Source organism: Manis javanica, chromosome 17 (genome assembly GCF_040802235.1).
Source record: "Manis javanica isolate MJ-LG chromosome 17, MJ_LKY, whole genome shotgun sequence".
Taxonomy (NCBI): domain Eukaryota; kingdom Metazoa; phylum Chordata; class Mammalia; order Pholidota; family Manidae; genus Manis; species Manis javanica.
In genome coordinates, this window is record NC_133172.1 from 27,412,975 (window position 1) to 27,438,869 (window position 25,895).

The following is a 25,895-nucleotide window of genomic DNA, read 5'->3' on the forward strand; positions in this document are numbered from 1 at the left end:
TGGAGCAGATGGCTTAACTGCTGAATTTTATCAAACATTTAGTGAAGATCGAATATCCATCCACCTTAAAGTTTTCCAAAAAAATAGAAGAGGAAGGAATACTACCAAACTCAGCATCACCCAAATATGAGAACCAGGCAAAGACACCACAAAAAAAGAAAATTACAGACCAATATCCCTGATGAACATAGATGCAAAAATACTCAACAAAATATTAGCAAACCAAATTCAAAAATATATCAAACAGATTATCCATCATGATCAAGTAGGATTTATTCCAGGGATGCAAGGATGGTACAACATTCAAAAATACATCACTATCATCCACCACTTCAACAAAAAGGACAAAAACCACATGATCATCTCCATAGATGCCAAAAAAGCATGACAAAATTCAACATCCATTCATGATAAAGACTCTCAATAAAATAGGTATAGAGGGCAAGTAGTCAACATAATAAAGGACATGTATGACAAACCTACAGCCAACATCATACTTAACAGCAAGAAGCTGAAAGCCTTTCATGTAAGATCAGGAACAAGACAAGGATGCCCACTCTCTCCACTTTTATTTAACATAGTTCTGGAGGTCCTCACCACAGCAATCAAACACAAAGAAATAAAAGGCATCCAGACTGGTAAAGAAGTTAAACTGTCACTGTTTGCAGATGACATGATACTGTACATAAAAAACCCTAAAGAACCCACTCCAAAACTACTCGATCATATAATACCTAAATTCAGCAACATTGCAAGATACAAATACCCAGAAATCTGTTGCACTCGTACACACTAATGATGAATGAAAAGAGAAACCAGGAAAACAACTGCATTCACAATTGCATCAAAAAGAATAAAATACCTAGGAATAACCCAAGGAAGTGAAACACCTATAAAATGAAAACTACAAGAGAAATTAAAGAAGATACTAATAAATGGAAACACATCCCATGCTCATGGATAGGAAGAATTAATATCGTCAAAATGGCCATTCTGCCTAAAGCAATCTACAGATTCAATGCAATCCCTACCAAAATACCAACAACATGCTTCAACAAACTAGAGAAAATAATTCTAAAATTCATATGGAACCACAAAAGTCCCTGAATAGCCAAAGCAATCCTGAAAAGAAAGAAGAAAGTAGGGGGGATTATGCTATCTGACTTCAAGCTCTACTACAAAGCCACAGTAATCAAGATAATTTGGTACTGGCACAAGAACAGAACCATAGACCAATGGAACAGACTACAGAGCCCTGATATAAATCCAAGTATATATGGTCAATTAATAAACGATAAAGAGCCATGGATAGACAATGGGGAAATGACAGTCTATTCAACAGTTGGTGTTGGCAAAACTGGACAACTACATGCAAGAGAATAAAACTGGATTATTGTCTATCCCCATACACAAAAGTAAACTTGAAATGGATCAAAGACCTGAATGTAAGTCATGAAACCATAAAACGCTTAGAAGACAACACAGGCAAAATCTCCTGAATATAAACATGAGCAAATTCTATCTGAATGCATCTCCTTGAGCAAGGGAAACAAAAGCAAAAATGAACACATGGGACTACATAAAGCTTCTGTACAGCAAAGGACACCATCAACAGAACAAAAAAACATCCCACAGTATGGAAAAAATATATTTGTAAATGACATATCCAACAAGGGGCTAACATCAAAAATATGTAAAGAACTCACACACCTCAATACCCAAAAAGCAAATAACCCGATTAAAAAATGGGCAAAGGGTATGAACAGACACTTCTCCAAAGAAGAAATTCAGATCGCCAACAGGCATATGAAAAGATGCTCCATATCACTAATCATCAGGGAAATGCAAATTAAAACCACAATGAGATATCACCTCACATCACTTAGGATAGCCAGTATCCAAAAGACTAAGAACAACAAATGCTGGTGAGGATGTGGAGAAAGGAGAACCCTCCTACATTGCTGGTGGGAATGTAAGTTAATTCAACACACATCACATCACTTAGGATAGCCAGTATCCAAAAGACTAAGAACAACAAATGCTGGTGAGGATGTGGAGAAAGGAGAACCCTCCTACATTGCTGGTGGGAATGTAAGTTAATTCAACCATTGTGGAAAGCATATGGAAGTTCCTCAAAAAATGAAAAATAGAAGTACCATTTGACCTGGGAATTCCACTCCTAGGAATTTACCCAAAGAATATAGTTTCTCAGATTCAAAAAGACATATGCACCCCTCTGTTTATTGCAGCACTCTTTACAATAGCTAAGTTATGGAAGCTACCTAAGTGTCCATCAGTAGATGAATATAAGTAATGGAATACTACTCAGCCATAAGGAAGAAACAAATTCTACAATTTGCAACAACCTGGATGGAGCTGGAGGATATTATGCTGAGTGAAATAAGGCAGGCAGAGAAAGACAAGTACTAAATGATTCCCCTCATTTGTGAAGTATAACAATGAAGCAAAACTGAAGGAACAAAACAGCAACAGACTCACAGACTCCAAGAAGGGACTAGCGGTTACCAAAGGGGAAGGATGGGGGAGGGAGGGGGGGGAGGGAGGGAGAAGGGGACTGAGGGGTATTATGATTGGCACACATGGTGTTGAGGTAATCAGGGAGAAGACAGTGTAGCAGAGAAGGCAAATAGTGAGTCTGTGGCATCTTACTAAACTGATGGGCAGTGACTACAATGGGGTATGGGGGGACACAATAACAAGAGTGAATGTAGTAACCACATTGTTTTTTCATGTGAAACCTTCATAAGAATGCATATAATACCTTAATAAAGTAAATTAGTAAAATAAATAGATAAATAAACAAATAAAAGGCAGGACTGTAATAGAAGCTTTATTAGTCACCTCGTAGACTTAAACACAGTACAAATATAAAGTGTTCTATAGTTTTATTTGGTATTTCTAATCAACGTTTCTACTTGTTCCATTTCTAGCATGTTGTCTCTCATTTATCACTTTCAAAAAGCATACACACTCATACATACACATACACACACACAAAACACTAGCTAAGAATATCAACACTTGATTACTACTCTACTCTTTTTCATTCTGGTCAAATCAGTTTTCTGACTGTGACCCTAGAAAAGCAAAAACAAAAACAAGACATTTAACAATTTTGTTTAAAGATGCCCTTATTCAAAAAAATATCCTCTCAAAGATATTCAATTACTTGGAGAAAAGTATTTGAGTCTAGTAAAATACTGATTTGAGGACAGAAATAAGACCCTATATTTTTTTAAATACACCAGTTTTAAAATATCACCGCCTAATTTAAAATCATTTCTATGAGTTAATTAATGACCTCTACTACTATATACATGTTAAAATTAGCAGCCAATTCAACTGTCTCACTTACAGAAAGTAACCAGAAAGGTCCATGCACAGCCCAATTCTCTCATACTGTTCCCTGGGTACCCAATGGTCCCAAAAAAAGTATAACAGTAACAGAAATAATTTATTTCCTGATGCTATGCTAGGCACTTGGGAAGTAAAAATAATTCACTCAAGCCTCTTTAAACTATTTTTGGAATAATTTCATATACAATATTGAAGATGAAGAGTTGCTATTAACCATTTATAGCACATCTACTGCATGTAAGTTGAGTTATTTTTCTAACAGTAGTAGTGTACCATGAGAAAATATTTATTATCACTTCCCCTTTTGGGGATTACAACAACATATATAGCTGGGTGGCCCACTACACACCAAGCTAACTCTCTGTAGACAGATAAAAAGATCTGCTGATTGGGACCTCAAGTAAAAGATTTTCATTTTGGGGTAATGTACCAAAAAAGATTTAGGATGATATTAAAAATACATATACAACAAAATAGTTAAAATTAAATGTCAAATTCTCAGGAATCATGTAAAACTTAAAAAGGAGAATAACGTAAGCCAGCAGCCACCTAGCAAATAAGACATTCATGTTTAAAATATGCTATGAAACTCTAGGTAACTAAAAAGAAATTTAAGAGACTGCAACTTCTGGGATGATGGAGTAGATGTCCCTATTTCTCATGTTAGGTCCAAGTGAAAACCATGGGGATTATATACAGAACAAACATAAGGCTGAGAAGTGGAGAGAAGAAGACAGACCAGCTAGGGACCTCAGGATCTAAGGACCAACACTGAAACAGTGGTCAGCTCCCTGGGTTTTCCTTTTGCCTCATATTTCCCAGACTTGGAGCTGAAGAAGCTGGTAATCCATAAACAGCAGACACAGACAAGAAAAGCCTCCCCAAAAAGCCTGCTCTCTCTATTCAAAAGGACCAGGCAGCCTAAACAGACAGAAAACATTTAGACAATTTGGCTCTTTTCCAGCCAAATATGATAGGAAAAAAATAGTGGCCCATCCCCATCCATGCTGGCAAATGCCAAGGGGAGCCTAGACTTCCACCCTCCCTCTCCAGGCTGTAACTAGATGCCCCAACATCCTCACTGGGTTGGTATCAAAGAAGGCCAAGCAAGGAACCAGGATCTTCATTCCCACCAGCCAGTAACAAGGCCCTCCCCACTAGCAGTATCAGTGGAGACTATACTGGGAGACTGGACATGCACCCTGCCCCACTGGAGTGGTGTCACAGAAGGCCTAGTGGAGAGCCCAGGCTTTCATCATTGCCCACCAGTAACAAGACCACAACCATGTACCGCAGTGTCAGTAGAGACCACGTGGGAAGTCAGAGTTCCCACCCACTCCCTGCAGTGCCGAGGAGCTCCCCAACTCAACTTTGGTATCAACAGAAACCAAATGGGAAACATGGACTTCTACTTCCACATGGCAGTAACAAGGTAGTACCCTCTTCCACATCCCTCCTGTACTGGTGTCAGAGAATCCCAGCTAAAAATGAATATCCAGACTCTCACATTATAATACAAAATGTTCAAGTTCCAACTGAAAATTGCCTGTCATACCAAGAGCCATGAAAATGTTAAAGTGAATAAAACAATCAACAGATGCCAAAACCAAGATGTCAGAGGTGTTATAATTAGCTGATAATAATTTTAAGGTAACCATGATAAAAATGCTTTAATAAGCAATTACAAACATACTTAGATGAAAAATGAAAAAAAAAATGAAAAGGATCAACACAGAAAGTCTCAACAAAGAAATAGAAGATATAAAGAACCAAATGGAAATTTCAGAAGGCAAAATATAGTATCTGAAATATAAAGCTCAGTGGATGGGCTTAACAGCAGAAAGAACAGAGAAAACAATCACTGAATTGGAAGACAGAACAACAGAAATTACCTTATCTGAACAAGAGAGAAAATGCACTGAAAAGGAAAGGTGAACAGAGATCCAGGACCTGTGGAACAAAATACCCAAAATTCATGTCATCGGAGCACTAGAAGGAGAGGATAAGGGTGGAAAGGCAAAACAAGAGAAAAAAAAAATTAAAAAAATAATGGCTAAAATCTCCCAAATTTGGCAAGAGACATAAACATACAGATTCAAGAAGCTAAAAAAACCTAAACATAGTAAATTCAAAGAAATCCATGTGAAGATACATCTTAATTAAACTTTGGAAAGTGTATGACCAAAAGAAATCTCAAAAGCAGTCAGGGAAAAACAACACCTTATCTATATGGGGAAAAATTCAAATGATAGAAGATTTCTCATCGGAAATTAAGAGGACATAAGAAAGTGACAGAGAATTGTTCAGGGGCTGAAAGAAAAGAATTGTCAACCCAGAAACCTATACGCAGTAAAAATATTCTTCAGGAATGAGGAGGAAATTGAGGCATTCTAAGATGAAGGAAAATGAAGAGAACTTGTGACCACAGACCTACCCAAGTAGAATGGCTAGAGAAAGTTCGCTAAACAAAATTAAAAAAACAATAAAAGACTCCTAGAATATTTGAGAGGAGAAAGTACACAGTAAGCAAAAAGCTGAGTAAATATACTATGGCATTCCTTCTCAAATTTCTAAACTATATTTGACATTTGAAACAAAAATCCTAACACTGTCTAATATAGTTCTAGATGTATATAGAGAATATACTAAAGAAAATTATATTTTAAATAGAGGACACTAAGGAGATGTTATGGGAGGTAAAGTTTCTACCTTTCACTTGAACTGGTCAAATGACAGTATCAGTAAACTGTGATAAGTTATTTATATATAATGTACTACCTAGAGCAAGAGATACATAAAAAAAAGAGAATTCTAAAAAAAAGTTCAGGTAATCCACAGGATGGCAGAAAATAGAAAAAAGAGGCAAAAACAAGAATAAATAGAAAACAAAAAATAAAATGGCAGAATAAAGACAACATCAAAAATTTATTAAATGTAAATGGTAAAAATACACCAACTAGAGGTGGAGCCATGATGGCGGCGTGAGTAGAGCAGTGGAAATCTCCTCCCAAAAACACATAGAGCTATGAAAATATAACAAAGAAAAATCTTCCTAAAATAGAGACCACAGGACACAGGACAACATCCAGACCACATCCACACCTGCAAGAACCCAGCACCTTGCGAAGGGGGAGAGGAAGGCCACAAACCAACAAGAAGGGAAGCTCTTCCAGCGGTCACTTGTACCAGCTCTGCAAACTATCTCTATCACCATGAAAAGGCAAAACTACAGGCAGACAAAGATCACAGAGACAACAGCTGAGAAGGAGACAGACCTAACCAGTCCTCCTGAAAAAGAATTCAAAATAAAAATCATGAACATGCTGACAGAGATGCAGAGAAAAATGCAAGAGCAATGGGATGAGATGCAGAGAAAAATGCAAGAGCAGTGGGATGAAGTCCGGAAGGAGATCACAGATGTCAGGAAGGAGATCACAGAAGTGAAACAATCCCTGGAAGGATTTATAAGCAGAATGAATAAGATGCAAGAGGCCATTGAAGGAATACAAGACAGAGAACAGGAACGTATAGAAGCTGACATAGAGAGAGATAAAAGGATCTCCAGGAATGAAACAACACTAAGAGAACTATATGACCAAGCCAAAAGGAATAATATTCGTATTATAGGGGTACCAGAAGACGAAGAAAGAGGAAAAGGGATAGAAAGTCCCTTTGAAGAAATAATTGCTGAAAACTTCCCCAAACTGGGGGAGGAAATAATCGAACAGACCATGGAATTACACAGAACCCCCAACAGAAAGGATCCAAGGAGGACAACACCAAGACACATACTAATTAAAATGGCAAGGATCAAGGACAAGGAAAGAGTTTTAAAGGCAGCTAGAGAGAAAAAGGTCACCGATAAAGGAAAACCCATCAGGCTAACATCAGACTTCTCGACAGAAACCCTACAGGCCAGAAGAGAATGGCATGATATACTTAATGCAATGAAACAGAAGGGCCTTGAAACAAGGATACTGTATCCAGCCCGACTATCATTTAAATATGATGGTGGGATTAAACAATTCCCAGACAAGCAAAAGCTGAGGGAATTTGCTTCCCACAAAGCACCTCTACAGGGCATCCTACAGGGACTGCTCTAGATGGGAGCACCCCTAAGAAGAGCATAGAACAAAACACACAACATATGAAGAATGTAGGAGGAGGAATAAGAAGGGAGAGAAGAAAAGAATCTCCAGACAGTGTATATAACAGCTCAATAAGCGAGCTAAGTTAGGCAGTAAGATACTAAAGAAGCTAACCTTGAACTTTTGGTAACCACGAATCTAAAGCCTGCAATGGCAATAAGTACATATCTCTCAATAGTCACCCTAAATGTAAATGGACAGAATGCACCAAACAAAAGATACAGAGTAATAGAATGGATAAAAAAGCAAGACCCATCTACATACTGCTTACAAGAAACTCACCTCAAACCCAAAGACATGCACAGACTAAAAGTCAAAGGATGGAAAAACATATTTCAGGCAAACAACAGTGAGAAGAAAGCAGGTGTTGCAGTACTAATATCAGACAAAATAGACTTCAAAACAAAGAAAGTAACAAGAGATAAAGAAGGCCACTACATAATGATAAAGGGCTCAGTCCAACAAGAGGATATAACCATTCTAAATATATATGCACCCAATACAGGAGCACCAGCATATGTGAAGCAAATACTAACAGAACTAAAGAGCGAAATAGACTGCAATGCATTCATTGTAGAAGACTTCAACACACCACTCACCCCAAAGGATAGATCCACCGGGCAGAAAATAAGTAAAGACACACAGGCACTGAACAACACACTAGAACAGATGGACCTAATACACATCTATAGAACTCAACATCCAAAAGGAACAGGATATACATTCTTCTCAAGTGCACATGGAACATTCTCCAGAATAGACTACTTACTAGCTCACAAAAAGAGCCTCAGCAAATTCCAAAATATTGAAATTCTACCAACCAATTTTTCAGACCACAAAGGTATAAAACTAGAAATAAATTCTACAAAGAAACAAAAAGGCTCACAAACACATGGAGGCTTAACAACATGCTACTAAATAATCAATGGATCAATGAACAAATCAAAATAGAGATCAAAGAATATATAGAAATAAATGACAACAACACTAAGCCCCAACTTCTGTGGGACGTAGCGAAAGCAGTCTTAAGAGGAAAGTATATAGCAATCCAGGCACACTTGAAGAAGGAAGAACAATCCCAAATGAATAGTCTAAGATCACAATTATTAAAACTGGAAAAAGAAGAACAAATGAGGCATAAAGTCAGCAGAAGGAGGGATATAATAAAGATCAGAGAAGAAATAAACAAAATTGAGAAGAATAAAACAATAGCAAAAATAAACGAAACCAAGAGCTGGTTCTTTGAGAAAATAAACAAAATAGATAAGCCTCTAGCCCAACTTATTAAGAGAAAAAGAGAATCAACACAAATCAACATAATCAGAAATGAGAATGGAAAAATCACGACAGACTCCACAGAAATACAAAGAATTATTAAAGACTACTATGAAAACCTATATGCCAACAAGCTGGAAAACCTAGAAGAAATGGACAACTTCCTAGAAAAATACAACCTCCCAAGACTGACCAAGGAAGAAACACAAAAGTTAAACAAACCAATTACAAGCAAAGAAATTGAAACAGTAATCAAAAAACTACCCAAGAACAAAACCCCGGGGCCGGACGGATTTACCTCGGAATTTTATCAGACACACAGAGAAGACATAATACCCATTCTCCTTAAAGTGTTCCGCAAAATAGAAGAAGAGGGAATACTCCCAAACTCATTCTATGAAGCCAACATCACCCTAATACCAAAACCAGGAAAAGACCCCACCAAAAAAGAAAATTACAGACCAATATCCCTGATGAATGTAGATGCAAAAATACTCAATAAAATATTAGCAAACAGAATTCAACAGTATATCAAAAGGATCATACACCATGACCAAGTGGGGTTCATCCCAGGGATGCAAGGATGGTACAACATTCGAAAATCCATCAACATCATCCACCACATCAACAAAAAGAAAGACAAAAACCACATGATCATCTCCATAGATGCTGAAAAAGCATTTGACAAAATTCAACATCCACTCATGATAAAAACTCTCAGCAAAATGGGAATAGAGGGCAAGTACCTCAACATAATAAAGGCCATATATGATAAACCCACAGCCAGCATTATACTGAACAGCGAGAAGCTGAAAGCATTTCCTCTGAGATCGGGAAACAGACAGGGATGCCCACTCTCCCCACTGTTATTTAACATAGTACTGGAGGTCCTAGCCACGGCAATCAGACAAAACAAAGAAATACAAGGAATCCAGATTGGTAAAGAAGAGTTAAACTGTCACTATTTGCAGATGATATGATACTGTACATAAAAAACCCTAAAGACTCCACTCCAAAACTACTAGAACTGATATCGGAATACAGCAAAGTTGCAGGATACAAAATTAACACACAGAAATCTGTAGCTTTCCTATACACTAACAATGAAGCAATAGAAAGAGAAATCAGGAAAACAATTCCATTCACTATTGCATCAAAAAGAATAAAATACCTAGGACTAAACCTAACCAAAGAAGTGAAAGACTTATACTCTGAAAACTACAAGTCACTCTTAAGAGAAATTAAAGGGGACACTAATAAATGGAAACTCATCCCATGCTCATGGCTAGGAAGAATTAATATCGTCAAAATAGCCATCCTGCCCAAAGCAATATACAGATTAGATGCAATCCCTCTGAAATTACCAGCAACATTCTTCAATGAATTGGAACAAATAATTCAAAAATTCATATGGAAACACCAAAGACCCCGAATAGACAAAGCAATCCTGAAAAAGAAGAATAAAGTAGGGGGGATCTCACTCCCCAACTTCAAGCTCTTCTACAAAGCCATAGTAATCAAGACAATTTGGTACTGACACAAGAACAGAGCCACAGACCAGTGGAACAGATTAGAGACTCCAGAAATTAACCCAAACATATATGGTCAATTAATATTTGATAAAGGAGCCATGGATATAGAATGGCAAAATGACAGTCTCTTCAACAGATGGTGCTGGCAAAACTGGACAGCTACATGTAGGAGAATGAAACTGGACCATTGTCTAACCCCATATACAAAGGTAAACTCAAAATGGATCAAAGAACTGAATGTAAGTCATGAAACCATTAAACACTTGGAAAAAAACATAGGCAAAAACCTCTTAGACATAAACATGAGTGACCTCTTGTTGAACATATCTCCCCGGCAAGGAAAACAACAGCAAAAATGAGCAAGTGGGACTACATTAAGCTGAAAAGCTTCTGTACAGCGAAAGACACCATCAATAGAACAAAAAGGAGCCCTAGAGTATGGGAGAAAATAATTGAAAATGACAGATCTGATAAAGGCTTGACGTCCAGAATATATAAAGAGCTCACACGCCTCAACAAACAAAAAACAAATAAGCCAATTAAAAAATGGGCAGAGGAACTGAACAGTTCTCTAAAAAAGAAATACAGATGGCCAAGAGACACATGAAAAGATGCTCCACATCACTAATTATCAGAGAAATGCAAATTAAAACTACAATGAGGTATCACCTCACACCAGTAAGGATAGCTGCCATCCAAAAGACAAACAACAACAAATGTTGGCGAGGCTGTGGAGAAAGGGGAACCCTCCTACACTGCTGGTGGGAATGTAAATTAGTTCAACCATTGTGGAAAGCAGTATGGAGGTTCATCAAAATGCTCAAAACAGACCTACCATTTGACCCAGGAATTCCACTCCTAGGAATTTACCCTAAGAACGCAGCAATCAAGTTTGAGAAAGACAGATGCACCCCTATGTTTATTGCAGCACTATTTACAATAGCCAAGAATTGGAAGCAACCTAAATGTCCATCGGTAGATGAATGGATAAAGAAGATGTGGTACATATACACAATGGAATACTACTCAGCCATAAGAAGTAGAAAAATCCAACCATTTGCAGCAACATGGATGGAGCTGGAAAGTATTATGCTCAGTGAAATAAGCCAAGCGGAGGAAGAGAAATACCAAATGAGTTCACTCATCTGAGGAGTATAGGAACAAAGGAAAAACTGAAGGAAGAAAACAGCAGCGGAATTACAGAACCCAAAAATGGACTAACAGGTACCAAAGGGAAAGGAACTGGGGAGGATGGGTGGGCAGGGAGGGATAAGGTGGGGGAAGAAGAAGGGAGGTATTAAGATTAGCATGCATGGGGGGGAGGGAGAAAGGGGAGGGTGGGCTGCACAACACAGAGAGGGCAAGTAGTGACTCTACAACATTTTGCTAAGCTGATGGACAGTAACCGTAATGTGGTTGTTAGGGGGGACCTGATATAGGGGAGAGCATAGTAAACATAGTATTCTTCTTGTAAGTGTAGATTAAAAATTTTAAAAAAAAAGAAAGAAAGAAAGAAAGAAAAGGGGGATTACTCCTTGATAGGATAAAACTATTGGTAAATCAAAGATCAACGCATGCTTTAAATATCCTTGATGTTGATCAGTTAAAGGGTGTCAGATGATCAGCTATGGAGGTACCCTTTTCTGATAATATTCCTTTCTCTTAATAAAAAAAAAAAAAGCAGTTACTGTGTGCTCACCTCCAATGAGTTCTGCACAGTGGTATAGAGGGCATGTCAAAGTGTGGGCAAAGGGTCTGATTGTTTCTATGCAGAAGATCAAGGCCTAGCTTGGATACCCAGAAAATGAACTAAGATACGATATGAGGAGGAGCTTCAACAGTCTCTGGAGGACTTGTGCTGGGGGATGATCATCAAAAAGCCTCCACAGGGATCCGGACGATGCTGCGGTTGTGGCTGCATCCAGCCCACCGTCTCCTGGACTTGCCATAAGAATGAGGAGGGAGGTGTCTAGGCTGGCATGTGCATACAGTGAGACAACAAATTTGACCGGATCTGTACTGTTGGAACTCAACCAGGAGTTGGGAGGGGTGCAAGTTGTAGCACTCCAAAATCTTATGACTATAGACTATCTACGGTTAAAAGAACATATGGGATGTGAACAGATCCCAGAAATGGGCTGCTTTAATTTGTCTGATTTCTCTCAGACTGTTCAAGTACAGTTGGACAATATTCATCATATCATAAACAAATTTTCACAAATGCCTAGGGTGCCTAAATGATTTTCTTGGCTTCACTGGAGATGGATGGTAATTATAGATTTGCTTTATGTCACCGTATTCCTATTATGTTAATATGTGTGTGCAAATTAGTTAGTAGTTTAAAACCTGTACATACTTAAGGTACTCTACAAGAAGATATGTCAAAGAAATAATCAATACTCCCATGTTTCCTTCCATATAGTACATCTATAGCTTTTCTTCTTTCTTCCTAATTACAACCCTTAAATAGAATTCGTGCCTCATATCGAATTTACCAAGTATCATAATTCCTCCAGGTGGTAAAGATACCTCGAGACAAGTGCTGAGCATAGAAGCCACAGGGCATAAATCTGCAAAGAAGTAAAAAGCTAACCTTTTCAAACAATATGGCTTCTCTCTCACTTACCAACTTTACATTTCCCTGTATGGCCCCGGAAGATGACTGGTTAGCCAGAGACGGGTAAGATTCCTCAAGGGAGGAACAACCTAAGACAGGCACAGTCGCAGGGGGGCCATCAGGTGAGAATTTGGGGATCAACAGAGGTGAGCCTCAGAACCTCACCCCCCCTGCTTTGAGAGAAATCTTCTGCATCCATGGATGTTTTGCTGCCCTTGTCTAGCCTGGATTAATACTTAGTCCATAGGCACACACCTGATCATCTGATCATCTACATTTGCCCTCTTACAGCACTAAACTATGTTTTCTACCTTTATCTTGTATCTACCTACCACTTCAGCATTTTATTAAAAATAAAATTAATAATAATAATAGAGGGAGAAATGTGGGATCAACATATAAATCAAGTACAAAAATCAAACGAATATTCATATTCAACCTGATTGTTTATAGTTCATAATGCGTGATCAAAACTGAAAGTTTCTGTCATGAATGCCCTTGTACTGTTCACCATGTAAGAATTTATTCACTATGTAAGAATTCATTCACCATGTAAGAACTTGTTCGTTATGCTTCAGAAGATTGGAGACTGACGAGAATTAGGCTTGAGATGGATTAATGATTGTACATTGAGCATTTACCCCCCTATACTGAATTTTATTGTTGTTAACAACCATTTGATCAATAAGTATGAGATGCCCTCTCAAAAAAAATTAAAAAAATACACCAACTAAAAGACAGACTGGCAAAGTAAATTAAAAAATGAGACCAAATTATATGCTGTCTACAACTCACTTCAAACAGAATAATAAAGGCAGGTTGAAAGTAAAAGGTTAGGAAATGATATGTCATACAAACATTAATCAAAGGAAAGTACATATTGCTATATTAGTATCAGATAAAGTAGAATTTGAAACAGGAAAATTACCAAAGACAGACAGTAACATTATGTAATGATCAACAGGTTGGGTCACCAAAAAACATAGCAATCCTAAAAGAGTATGCACCTGGTAACAGAAATGCAAAATATGTGTAGCAAAAACTGACAGGACTGAAAGGGGAAACAGACAAATCCAGAATTACAGTTGGAGACTTCAACATCCATCTGTTAATAATTCACACAACAAATAGACTGAACATCCAGAAAAATATAGAACTCAAAAACACCATTAACCAACCTGATCTAGTTGACATTGATTAAATACACCGCCTAGGAGGAGGAACCAAGATGGCAGCATGAGTAGGACAGTAGAAAACTCCTCCCAAAACCATATATATATTTGAAAATACAACAAATACAACCACTCTTAAAAGAGAGACCAGAAGATTCAGGACAACAGCCAGGCTACATCTACACCTGCAAGAACACAGCGCCTCATGAAGGGGGTAAGATACAAGCCGCAGCCTGGTGGGACCCGAGCGCCCCTCACCCCAGCTCCCTGGTGGGAGGAGAGGAGTCGGAACGGGGAGGGAGTCGGAGCCCAGGACTGCTAAACGCCCAGCCCCAGCCATCCGCACCAGGAGCGCAGACACACAGTGCGTGGGGTGCTGGATACTAGGGAAACGGTATAGGAAAACCTGCAAGCGGGTCTCCACAACCAGCACTCCTGGGACAAAAGAAAACCGAGTGCTTCTTGAAAGTCTTACAGGGACAAGAGCATCACAGCTGGATGGAAGCATCCTGACACACTCATACGAGGAACTGGGAATCCCGGGAAACTCTGGGCACCCTAACCAGGAGTGGCAGTGCAGCTCTGAGGGCCCTCATGGTGATAAACAGCCTCCTGCCCGTTCCCCCTCCGGCGTGGCCCGACCTTGGTGAAGCAGAAGCCTGAGGCTGGCCATGCCCACGGTAGCTGCAGAGCTTCCTCAATAGCGACTGGGCAAGAATCAGGGACAGTGTCTGCTCACAGCTGCACAGCACAAGCCGCTAGGGGACGCCACTGAGAAAGGCGAGAGGCAAGCGGGAAGAGACTTTGTTCTCCCAGCTGACACATGTGCCAACTGTCCACGACTACATCTATCGCCATGAAAAGGCAGAAGAATTTTATCCAGACCATAATCACACAGACATACTCCCCTGAGAGGGAACCTGGGGAGATAGACTTAACCAATCTTCCTGAAAAAGAATTCAAAATAAAGGTCAAAGCCATGATGATGGACTTGCAGAGAAATATGCAAGAGCTAAGGAGGGAGAATACAGAAATAAAACAATCTGTGGAAGGGCTTAAAAGCAGAATGGACGATGTGCAAGAGGGTGCTAATGGAATAGAAATCAGAAAACAGGAACGGAGAGAAGCTGATTGGATAACAGGTCCACCAGGAATGAAAGAATATTAAGAGAATTGTGTGACCAATCCAAAAGGAACAATGTTCACATTATAGGGGTACCAGAAGAAGAAGAGAGGGAAAAAGGGATAGAAAGTGTATTTGAAGAAATAATTGCTGAAAACTTCCCCAAACTGGAGGAAGAAATAGTTGCTCAAACCACAGAAGCACACAGAACTCCCAACACAAGGGACCCAAGGAGGACAACACCAAGACACATAATAACTAAAATGGCAAAGATCAAGGACAAGGACAGAGTATTAAAGGCAGCCAGAGAGAGAAAAAAGGTCACCTACAAAGGAAAACCCATCAGGCTATCATCACACTTCTCAACAGAAACCTTACAGGCCAGAAGAGAATGGCATGATATATTTAATGCAATGAAACAGAAGGGCCTTGAACCAAGAATACTGTATCCAACACAACTATCATTTAAATATGAAGGAGCGATTAAACAATTCCCAGACAAGCAAAAGTTGAGGGAATTTGCCTCCCACAAACCACCTCTACAGGGTACTTTAGAGGGACTGCTCTAGATGGAAGCACTCCTAAGGCTAAATAGATGTCACCAGAGAAAATAAAATCACAGCAAAGAAAGCAGACCAAAAAATACTAACTAAAGGCAAAAAATAAAAGCAACTACCCATAAAAGCAGTCAAAGGAAACACAAAAGAGCACAAAATAAAACACCTAGCATAAAAAGAACCAAGGATAAAGAATGAGAAGGGAGAGAAATAAAGAATCATCAGACTGTGTTTATAATAGCTCAATAAGCAAGTTAAGTGACAGTAAGATAGTAAAGAAGCTAACCTTCAACCTTTGGTAACCACAAATCGAAAGCCTGCAATGGCAATAAGTACATATCTTTCAATAATCACCCTAAATGTAAATGGACTGAATGCACCAATCAAAAGACACAGAGTAACAGAATGGATAAAAAAGTAAGACCTATTTATATGCTGCTTACAAGAGACTAACCTCAAACCCAAAGACATGCACAGACTAAAAGTCAAGGGATGGAAAAAGATATTTCATGCAAGCAACAAAGAGAAAAAAGCAGGTGTTGCAGTACTACTATCAGACAAAATAGACTTCAAAACAAGGAAAGTAACAAGAGATAAAGAAGGACATTACATAATGATAAAGGGGGCAGTCCAACAAGAGGATATAACCATTATAAATATATATGCACCCAATACAGGAGCACCAACATATGTGAAACAAATACCAACAGAATTAAAGGAGGAAATAGAATGCAATGCATTCATTTTAGGAGACTTCAACACACCACTCACTCCAAAGGACAGATCCACCAGACAGAAAATAAGTAAGGACACAGAGGTGGACCTAATGGACATCTACAGAACTCTACACCAAAAACAACAGGATACACATTCTTCTCAAGTGCACATGGAACATTCTCCAAAATAGACCACATACTAGGCCACAGAAAGAGCCTCAGTAAATTCAAAAAGATTGAAAATTCTACCAACCAACATCTCAGACCACAAAGGCATAAAACTAGAAATAAATTGTACAAAGAAAGCAAAAAGGCTCACAAACACATGGAGGCATAAGAACATGCTCCTAAATAATCAATGGATCAACGACCAAATTAAAATAGAGGTCAAGCAATATATGGAAACAAATGACAACAGCAACACAAAGCCCCAACTTCTGTGGGAGGCACCGAAAACAGTCTTAAGAGGAAATTATATAGCAATCCAGACATATTTAAACAAGGAAGAACAATCCCAAATGAATAGTCTGAAGTCACAATTATTGAAATTGGAAAAAGAAGAACAAATGAGGCCTAAAGTCAGCAGAAGGAGGGACATAAGAAAGATCAGAGAAGAAATAAATAAAATTGAGAAGAAAAAATGAACAGAAAATAATCAATTAAACCAAGAGCTGGTTCTTTGAGAAAATAAACAAAATAGATAAGCCTCAAGCCAGACTTATTAAGAGAAAAAGAGAATCGAAACACATCAACAGAATCAGATATGAGAAAGTAAAAATCACAATGAACACCACAGAAATAGAAAGAATTATTAGAGAATACTATGAAAACCTATATGCTAACAAGCTGGAAAACCTAGAAGAAATGGACAACTTCGTAGAAAAATTAAACTTTCCAAGATTGACCAAGGAAGAAACAGAAAATCTAAACAAACCAATTACCAGCAATAAAATTAAAGCAGTAATCAAAAAACTACCCAAGGGCAAAACCCCCGGGCCAGATGGATTTACCTCGGAATTTTATCAGACATACAGAGAAGAAATAATACCCATTCTCTTTAAAGTTTCCCAAAAAATAGAAGAGGAGGGAATACTCCCAAACTCATTCTATGAAGCCAGCATCACGCTAATACCAAACCCAGGCAATGACCCCACCAAAAAAGAAAATTACAGACTAGTATCCCTGATCAACATAGATGCAAAAATACTCAACAAAATATTAGCAAACCGAATGCAAAAATACATCAAAAGGATCATACACCATGACCAAGTGGGATTCATCGCAGAGATGCAAGGATGTTACAACATTCGAAAATGCATCAACATCATCCACCACATAACAAAAAGAAGGACAAAACCACATGATCATCTCAATAGATGCTGAAAAAGCAATTGACAACATTCAACATACACTCATGATAAAAACTGTCAACAAAATGGGTACAGAGGGCAAGTACCCCAACATAATAAAGGCATTATATGATGAACCCACAGCCAACATAATACTGAACAGCGAGAAGCTGAATGCTTTTGCTCTAAGATCGGGAACAGGACAGGGATGTCCACTCTCCTCACTGCTATTTAACATAGTACTGGAGGTCCTAGCCCAGCAATTAGACAAAACAAATACAAGGAATCCAGATTGGTAAAAAAAAAATCAAACTGTTACTATTTGCAGATGACATGATATTGTACATAAAAAAACCTAAAGACTCCACTCCAAAACTGCTAGAACTAATATCAGAATTCAACAAAATTGCAGGATACAAAATTAATACACAGAAATCTGTGGCTTTCCTATACACTAACAATGAACTAATAGAAAAAGAAATCAGGAAAACAATTCCATTCACAATTGCATCAAAAAGGATAAAATATCTAGGAATAAACCTAACCAAGGAAATGAAAGACCTATACCCTGAGAACTACAAGACACTCCTAAGAGAAATTAGAGAGGACACTAACAAATGGAAACTCATCCATGCTCTTGGCTGGAAAGAATTAATATAATCAAAATGGCCATCCTGCCCAAAGCGATCTACAGATTCGTTGCAATCCCTACCAAATTACCAACAGCATTCTTCAACAAACTGGAACAAATAGTTCAAAAATTCACATGGAACCACCTAAGAACCCAAACAGCCAAAGCAATCTTGAGAAGGAAGAATTAAGTGGGGGGTATCTTGCTCCCCACCTTCAAGCTCTACTACAAAGCCACAGTAATCAAGACAATTTGGTACTGGCACAAGAACAGATCCACAGACCAATGGAACAGAATAGAGACTCCAGACATTAACCCAAACATATATGGTCAATTAAAATATGATAAAGGAGCCTTGGACATACAATAGGGAAATGACAGCCTCTTCAACAACTGGTGTTGGCAAAACTGGACAGCTACATGAAAGAGAATGAAATTGGATTATTGTTTAACCCTTTACACAAAAGTAAATTCAAAATGGATTAAAGACCTGAATGTAAGTCATGAAACCATAAAACTCTTAGAAAAAAACATAGGCAAAAATCTCTTGGACATAAACATGAGTGACTTCCTAATGAACATATCTCCCCAGGCAAGGGTAACAAAAGCAAAAATGAACAAGTGGGACTATATCAAGCTGAAAAGCTTCTGTACAGCAAAGGAGACCATCAATAGAACAAAAAGGTATCCTACAGTATGAGAGAATATATTCATACATGACACAGATCCAATAAAGGGTTGACATCCAAAATATATAAAGAGCTCATGTACCTCAACAAACAAAAAGCAAATAATCCAATTAAATAATGGGCAGGAGAGCTGAACAGACAGTTCCAAAGAAGAAACTGAGATGACCAACAGACACATGAAAAGATGCTCCACATTGCTAGTCATCAGAGAAATGCAGATTAAAACCACAATGAGGTATCACCTCACACCAAGAAGGATCGCCACCATCCAAAAGACAAACAACAACAAATGTTGGTGAGGTTGTGGAGAAAGGGGAACCCTCCTACACTGCTGGTGGGAATGTAAATTAGTTCAACCATTGTGGAAAGCAATATGGAGGTTCCTCAAAAAGCTCAAAACAGAAATACCATTTGACCCAGGAATTCCACTTCTAGGAATTTACCCTAAGAATACAGCAGCCCAGTTTGAAAAAGACAGATGCACCCCTATGTTCATTGCAGCACTATTTACAATAGCCAAGAAATGGAAACAACCTAAATGTCCATCAGTAGATGAATGGATAAAGATGTGGTACATATACACAATGGAATATTATTCAGCCATAAGAAAATAAATGCTACCATTTGCAAGAACATGGATGGAGCTAGAGGGTATTATGCTCAGTGAAATAAGCCAGGCAAAGAATGACAAGTACCAAATGATTTCGCTCATATGTGGAGTATAAGAACAAAGAAAAAATTGAAGGAACAAAAAAAACAGCAGCAGAATCACAGAACCCAAGAATGGACTAACAGTTACCAAAAGCAAAGGGAGTGGGGAGGATGGGTGGGAAGGGAGAGATGGGGGTGGGGAAGAAAGAGGGTATTACGATATCATGTATGTTGGGGGAGGCACGGGGAGGGATGTGCAACCCAGAGAAGACAAGTAGTGACTCTACAGCATCTACTATGCTGATGGACAGTGACTGTAATGGGTTTGTAGGGGGGACTTGGTGAAGTGGGGAACCTAGTAAACATAATGTTCCTCAAGTAATTATAGATTAATGATACCAAAAAAAAAAATATCTAGTTAACCTTATACTCAGTGGTGCAATACTGAATATATTCCCCCTAATAACCAAAAGAAGGTAAGAATGTCTACCCTCACTACTCTTATTCAACATAATGCTGGAAGTTATACTCAGGGCCATAAGGAAACAAAGGCATACATATTGGTATGGAAGAAATAAATTTTCCCTATTTGCAGATGATTATCTACATAGAAAATCCCAAGGAATCTACAGAAACTCTCCCAGATCCAGCAAGATCCAGGATCTAAGACAAACACAAATCACACATCAGTGTAACAGAACAGAGAACCCAGAAATAGGCCCAAGCGAATATACTCAGATGATTTTTGACAAAGGTGCAAAACCAATTTATTGAAAGAAGCAGTCTTTTCAAGAAATGCTGCATTTATAATTGGACATCCAAAGGCAAATAAATGTAACAAAACTCACATTTTATACCAAAATTAACTTAAAAAATGGATCATGACCTAAATGTAAAATGTAAACTATAAAGTTTTTAGAAAAAAATATGAGAAAAATCTTTGAGACCTAGGGCTGGGCAAAGAGTTTGTAGATCTAACACCAAAAGCACAACCTGAAAATGGAAAAATTAATTAAATGGACTCCATGAAAGAAGATGAAAAAAGATAAGCTACAGATCAGAATAGAATATCTGTAAACCTATATACCCAACTGAGAACTAGTATCTAGGTTATATATATATAAAAAACATATACCTATCAGAATGGCTAAAATTAAAAACAGTGAAAATACCAAATGCTGGTGGGGATACAGTGAAATTGTATCACTCAAATCTTGCTGGCAGGCATATAAAATGGTACAACTTCTCTGGAAAACATGTGGCAGTTTCTTAAAAAGAATTTAACATGCAACTACCATTATGACCAACAACTGCACTCTTGGGCACTTACCACAGAGAAAAGAAAACTGTGTCCACACAATAACCTGCAGACAAACGATTTTATAGCTTTATTTACAATAGCCAGAAACTGGAAACAATCTAGATATTCTTCAAGAGGTAAACAGTTAAACAAACTATAGAACAACCATACTCTGGAATACTACTCAGCAACAAAAAGGAACAAACAATTAGTACAAGCAACAGGGATGAAGTTCCAGAGAACTACACTGAGTAAAAAAAAGCCAATCCCTAGAGGTTATATACTGTATGATTTCACTTATAAAATATTCTTGAAATGATGAAATAACAAAAATGAAGAACAGATTAGGGTTCATTAATGATCAAGGAGGAGGTCGGAACGCGAGGTAGTGGATGTGGTAAAAGGGCAGCGGGAGGGATCCCTGTAGTGACGGAGACATTCAACTTGACTGACTCCATGTCATCCTGATCGCAATATTATAATTTAGAAAAATGTTACAACTAGGAAAAACTGGTAATGGGTATACATACAGGTATCTCTGTATTATTTCTTACAACAGCATATAAATCTACAATTATCTCAAAATGAAGTTTAATTTTAAAAACAAAGCACCAAGCTTCAATTGCTACAAAATTGTTTACAAAGTTATAACTTAAAGGGTCTAAATCTCTCTCAAAGTTATCATAAAGAAACCTTAAGACTTACTATTTTTCTTCCTAACCTGTTTTAAAATGTTAAAGTAGAAGAATCTCATACAACTGACTCTCACTGACTTAGTACATACGAGTGTTTGAACTTCTTTGAGGAAAGAGAATAGGAATATGCACTTACACCTTGGTCCAACATTTTATTTACTTATTTAGACCTTAAACCTAAATTACTTTTCAAAAGGATGAGATGATCATATCTTGGCCCCATATAAGTCTGAGTTCTTCATTAAGAATTCTGCTGATGTTCGTACTATGACCCCTTAAACCTAAATTACTTTTCAAAAAGATGAGATTATTATACCTTGGCCCCGTATAAGTCTGAGTTCTTCATTAAGAATTCTGCTGATGTTCGTACTGTGACCCCTGTAGTTTCACACTGCAGTACACAGTTTTCCAATGTAGTCTTGCCACGGTGAATAACTATGATAAAAACATGCAATCAAAAGCTTTAAGAGGTAATGTGTCTTTCAAATATTAGAAATGGCCTAGGGCTGACATTAGATAGTCTAAATATTTCTCAATAGGTACCACTTAAACTTTGTTACTAGAATTAAAAGTTCATAATTTTAAAACAGTGACTATTTTGAGTGATTTTCTAAAATCTAAAAGTAGCATTCTTAGAAAAAAAATGACCTCATAAATACAAAAGCAAGTTAAATAGCACTTTTCATTACAAAAAAAGTATCAGAAACTAACTTTATGAGTATCTTGGAAGGAAGAAGAAAAGGAGGCCCAATTCAAAAAAGGGGACACACCCATCGGTAGATGAATGGATAAAGAAGATGTGGTACATATACACAATGGACTACTACTCAGCCATAAGAAGTGGAAAAATTCAACCATTTGCAGCAGCATGGATGGAGCTGGAGAGTATTATGCTAAGTGAAATAAGCCAAGCGGAGAAAGAGAAATACCAAATGGTTTCACTCATCTGAGGAGTATAGGAACAAAGGAAAAACCTAAGGAACAAAACAGCAGCAGAATTACAGAACCCAAAAATGGACTAACAGGTACCAAAGGGAAAGGAACTGGGGGGGATGGGTGGGCAGGGAGGGATATGGGGGGGGAAGAAGAAAGAGGGTATTAAGATTAGCATGCATGGGGGGAGGGAGAAAGGGGAGGGTGGGCTGCACAACACAGAGAGGACAAGTAGTGACTCTACAACATTTTGCTAAGCTGAGGGACAGCAACCGTAATGTGGTTGTTAGGGGTGACCTGATATAGGGGAGAGCATAGTAAACATAGTATTCTTCATGTAAGTGTAGATTAAAAATTAAAAAAAAAAAAAAAAAGACAGAAAGAAAGAAAAGGGGGATTACTCCTTAACAGGATAAAACTATTGGTAAATCAAAGATCAACGCATGCTTTAAATATCCTTAATGTTGGTCACTTAAAGGGTGTCAGATGATCAGCTATGGAGGTACTCTTTTCTGATAATATTCCTTTCTCTTAATTAAAAAAAAAAAAAAAAAAAAGCAGTTACTGTGTGCTGACCTCCAATGAGTTCTGCACAGTGGTATAGAGGGCATGTCAAAGTGTGGGCAAAGGGTCTGTTTGTTTCTAAGCAGAAGATCAAGGCCTAGCTTGGATACCCAGAAAATGAACTAAGATACGATATGAGGAGGAGCTTCTGGCATCAGCACTCTCTGGAGGACTTGTGCCGGGGGATGATCATCAAAAAGCCTCCACAGGGATCCGGACGATGCTGCGGTTGTGGCTGCATCCAGCCCACCGTCTCCTGGACTTGCCATAAGAATGAGGAGGGAGGTGTCTAGGCTGGCATGTGCATACAGTGAGACAACGAATTTGACCAGATCTGTACTGTTGGAACTCAACCAGGAGTTGGGAGGGGTGCAAGTTGTAGCACTCCAAAATCTCATGACTATAGACTATCTATGGTTAAAAGAACATATGGGATGTGAACAGATCCCAGGAATGGGCTGCTTTAATTTGTCTGATGGTTCAAGTACAGTTGGACAATATCCATCATATCATAGATAAATTTTCACAAATGCCTAGGGTGCCTAAATGGTTTTCTTGTCTTCACTGGAGATGGATGGTAATTATAGATTTGCTTTGTTTATGTCACCGTATTCCTATTATGTTAATATGTGTGTACAAATTAGTTAGTAGTTTAAAACCTATACATACTTAAGGTACTCTACAAGAAGATATGTCAAAGAAATAATCAATCCTCCCATGTTTCCTTCATATGCTACATCTATAGCTTTTCTTCTTCCTTCCTAATTACAACCCTTAAATAGAATTCGTGCCTCATATCGAATTTACCGAGTATCATAATTCCTCCAGGTGGTAAAGATACCTCGAGACAAGTGCTGGGCATAGAAGCCACAGGGCATAAATCTGCAAAGAAGTAAAAAGCTAACCTTTGCAAACAATATGGCTTCTCTCTCACTTACCAACTTTACATTTCCCTGTATGGCCCCGGAAGATGACTGGTTAGCCAGAGACGGGTAAGATTCCTCAAGGGAGGAACAACCTAAGACAGGCACAGTCGCAGGGGGGCCATCAGGTGAGAATTTGGGGATCAACAGAGGTGAGGCTCAGAACCTCATCCCCCCTGCTTTGAGAGAAATCTTCTGCATCCGTGGATGTCTTGCTGCCCTTGTCTAGCCTGGATTAATACTTAGTCCATAGGCACACACCTGATCATCTGATCATCTACATTTGCCTTCTTACAGCACTAAACTATGTTTTCTACCTTTATCTTGCATCTACCTACCACTTCAGCATTTTATTAAAAATAAAAATAATAATAATAATAGGAGAAATGTGGGATCAACATATAAATCAAGTACAAAAATCAAACGAATATTCATATTTGACCTGATTGTTTATAGGTCATATTGTATGATCAAAACCGAAAGTTTCTGTGATGACTGCCCTTGTACTGTTCACCATGTAAGAATTTATTCACTATGTAAGAATTCGTTCACCATGTAAGAACTTGTTCGTTATGCTTCAGAAGATTGGAGACTGACGAGAATTAGGCTTGAGATGGATTAATGATTGTACATTGAGCATTGACCCCCCTATACTGAATTTTATTGTTGTTAACAACCATTTGATCAATAAATATGAGAGATGCCCTCTCAAAAAAAAAAAAAAAAAAAGGACCGTATGGTCCAACGATCACACTCTTTGGCATTTATTCCAGAGAAGTGAAAATTTATATTCTCACAAAAAGCCTACAAATGTTTATGGATGGTTAATTCTAAATGGGTCCAAACCGGAAACAATCAAAATGTCCCTTAATGGGTGAATTACTAAACTTCATGCCACCGGATACTACCCTGTAAGAAAAAGGAACAAGCCTTTGGTATGTGCAACAACTCGGATAGATCTCAGAGAGTGTTATGATTAGTAAAAGATTCCATCTTAAAAAAAAAAAAAAAAAAAAAAAAAGGGTACACAGACCCTAGGAAACAAACAGTGGCACGTGAGATAGCTGGTTTGAGTCAGGGCTAAATTGATTACAAAGAACACAGACCACAAGATAGGATGTTTTAAAACAAAAAAAATGATCACGTAAAAACCAATATTAAATTAAAAAATTTTTAAGAATAAGCTGAACTATTTTTTACTTTAGAGTAAGCTTTCTAAGTCATCATGTTATGTACGTAAATGATCAGCCTTCCATATACTACAGAGTAATATTTTACTAAATTGTATCTTCTGGGAAAGTAAAGCTTTTCTTCAAAGCCTAAACAAATATACATGAAATACTCAAATACTTACTTAAGATTCCTTCTACAGCATCATGCTGAACAAATTTTATGCTTGAAATTTTAATATCCACACCCGTACAATCCACAAAAGTGTCTCCTTTGCCCCTCTTTTCTATCACAATGTCATCTGGTAGACCATATCCTAAGGAAAGAGCAAGAAAATTTAATATGGCTGAGGGGAAATGTCTAAACAGAAAATTGCTATGACAGATTCCTCTATTTCAAATGAGCCCAAATGATATTTGAGACTAGTCAATCAAGTTACATTTAAATAAAACCTATCTCTCACATATCTTAT

At 37.9% G+C, this 25,895-nt stretch overlaps 1 protein-coding gene across 1 annotated transcript in view; it reads right to left on the reverse strand.

Annotated features, from left to right (window-relative positions):
* Positions 1-25,895, reverse strand: part of SHCBP1 (SHC binding and spindle associated 1) — a 61,769-nt gene that overhangs the window by 6,772 nt on the left and 29,102 nt on the right. The window contains exons 9-10 of the mRNA XM_037020702.2: positions 25,608-25,739; positions 22,150-22,268 (exon numbers count right to left, since the gene is read on the reverse strand). Of these exons, the coding sequence (XP_036876597.2) occupies positions 22,150-22,268; positions 25,608-25,739 (251 nt within the window). The remainder of the gene's footprint in view (positions 1-22,149; positions 22,269-25,607; positions 25,740-25,895) is intronic.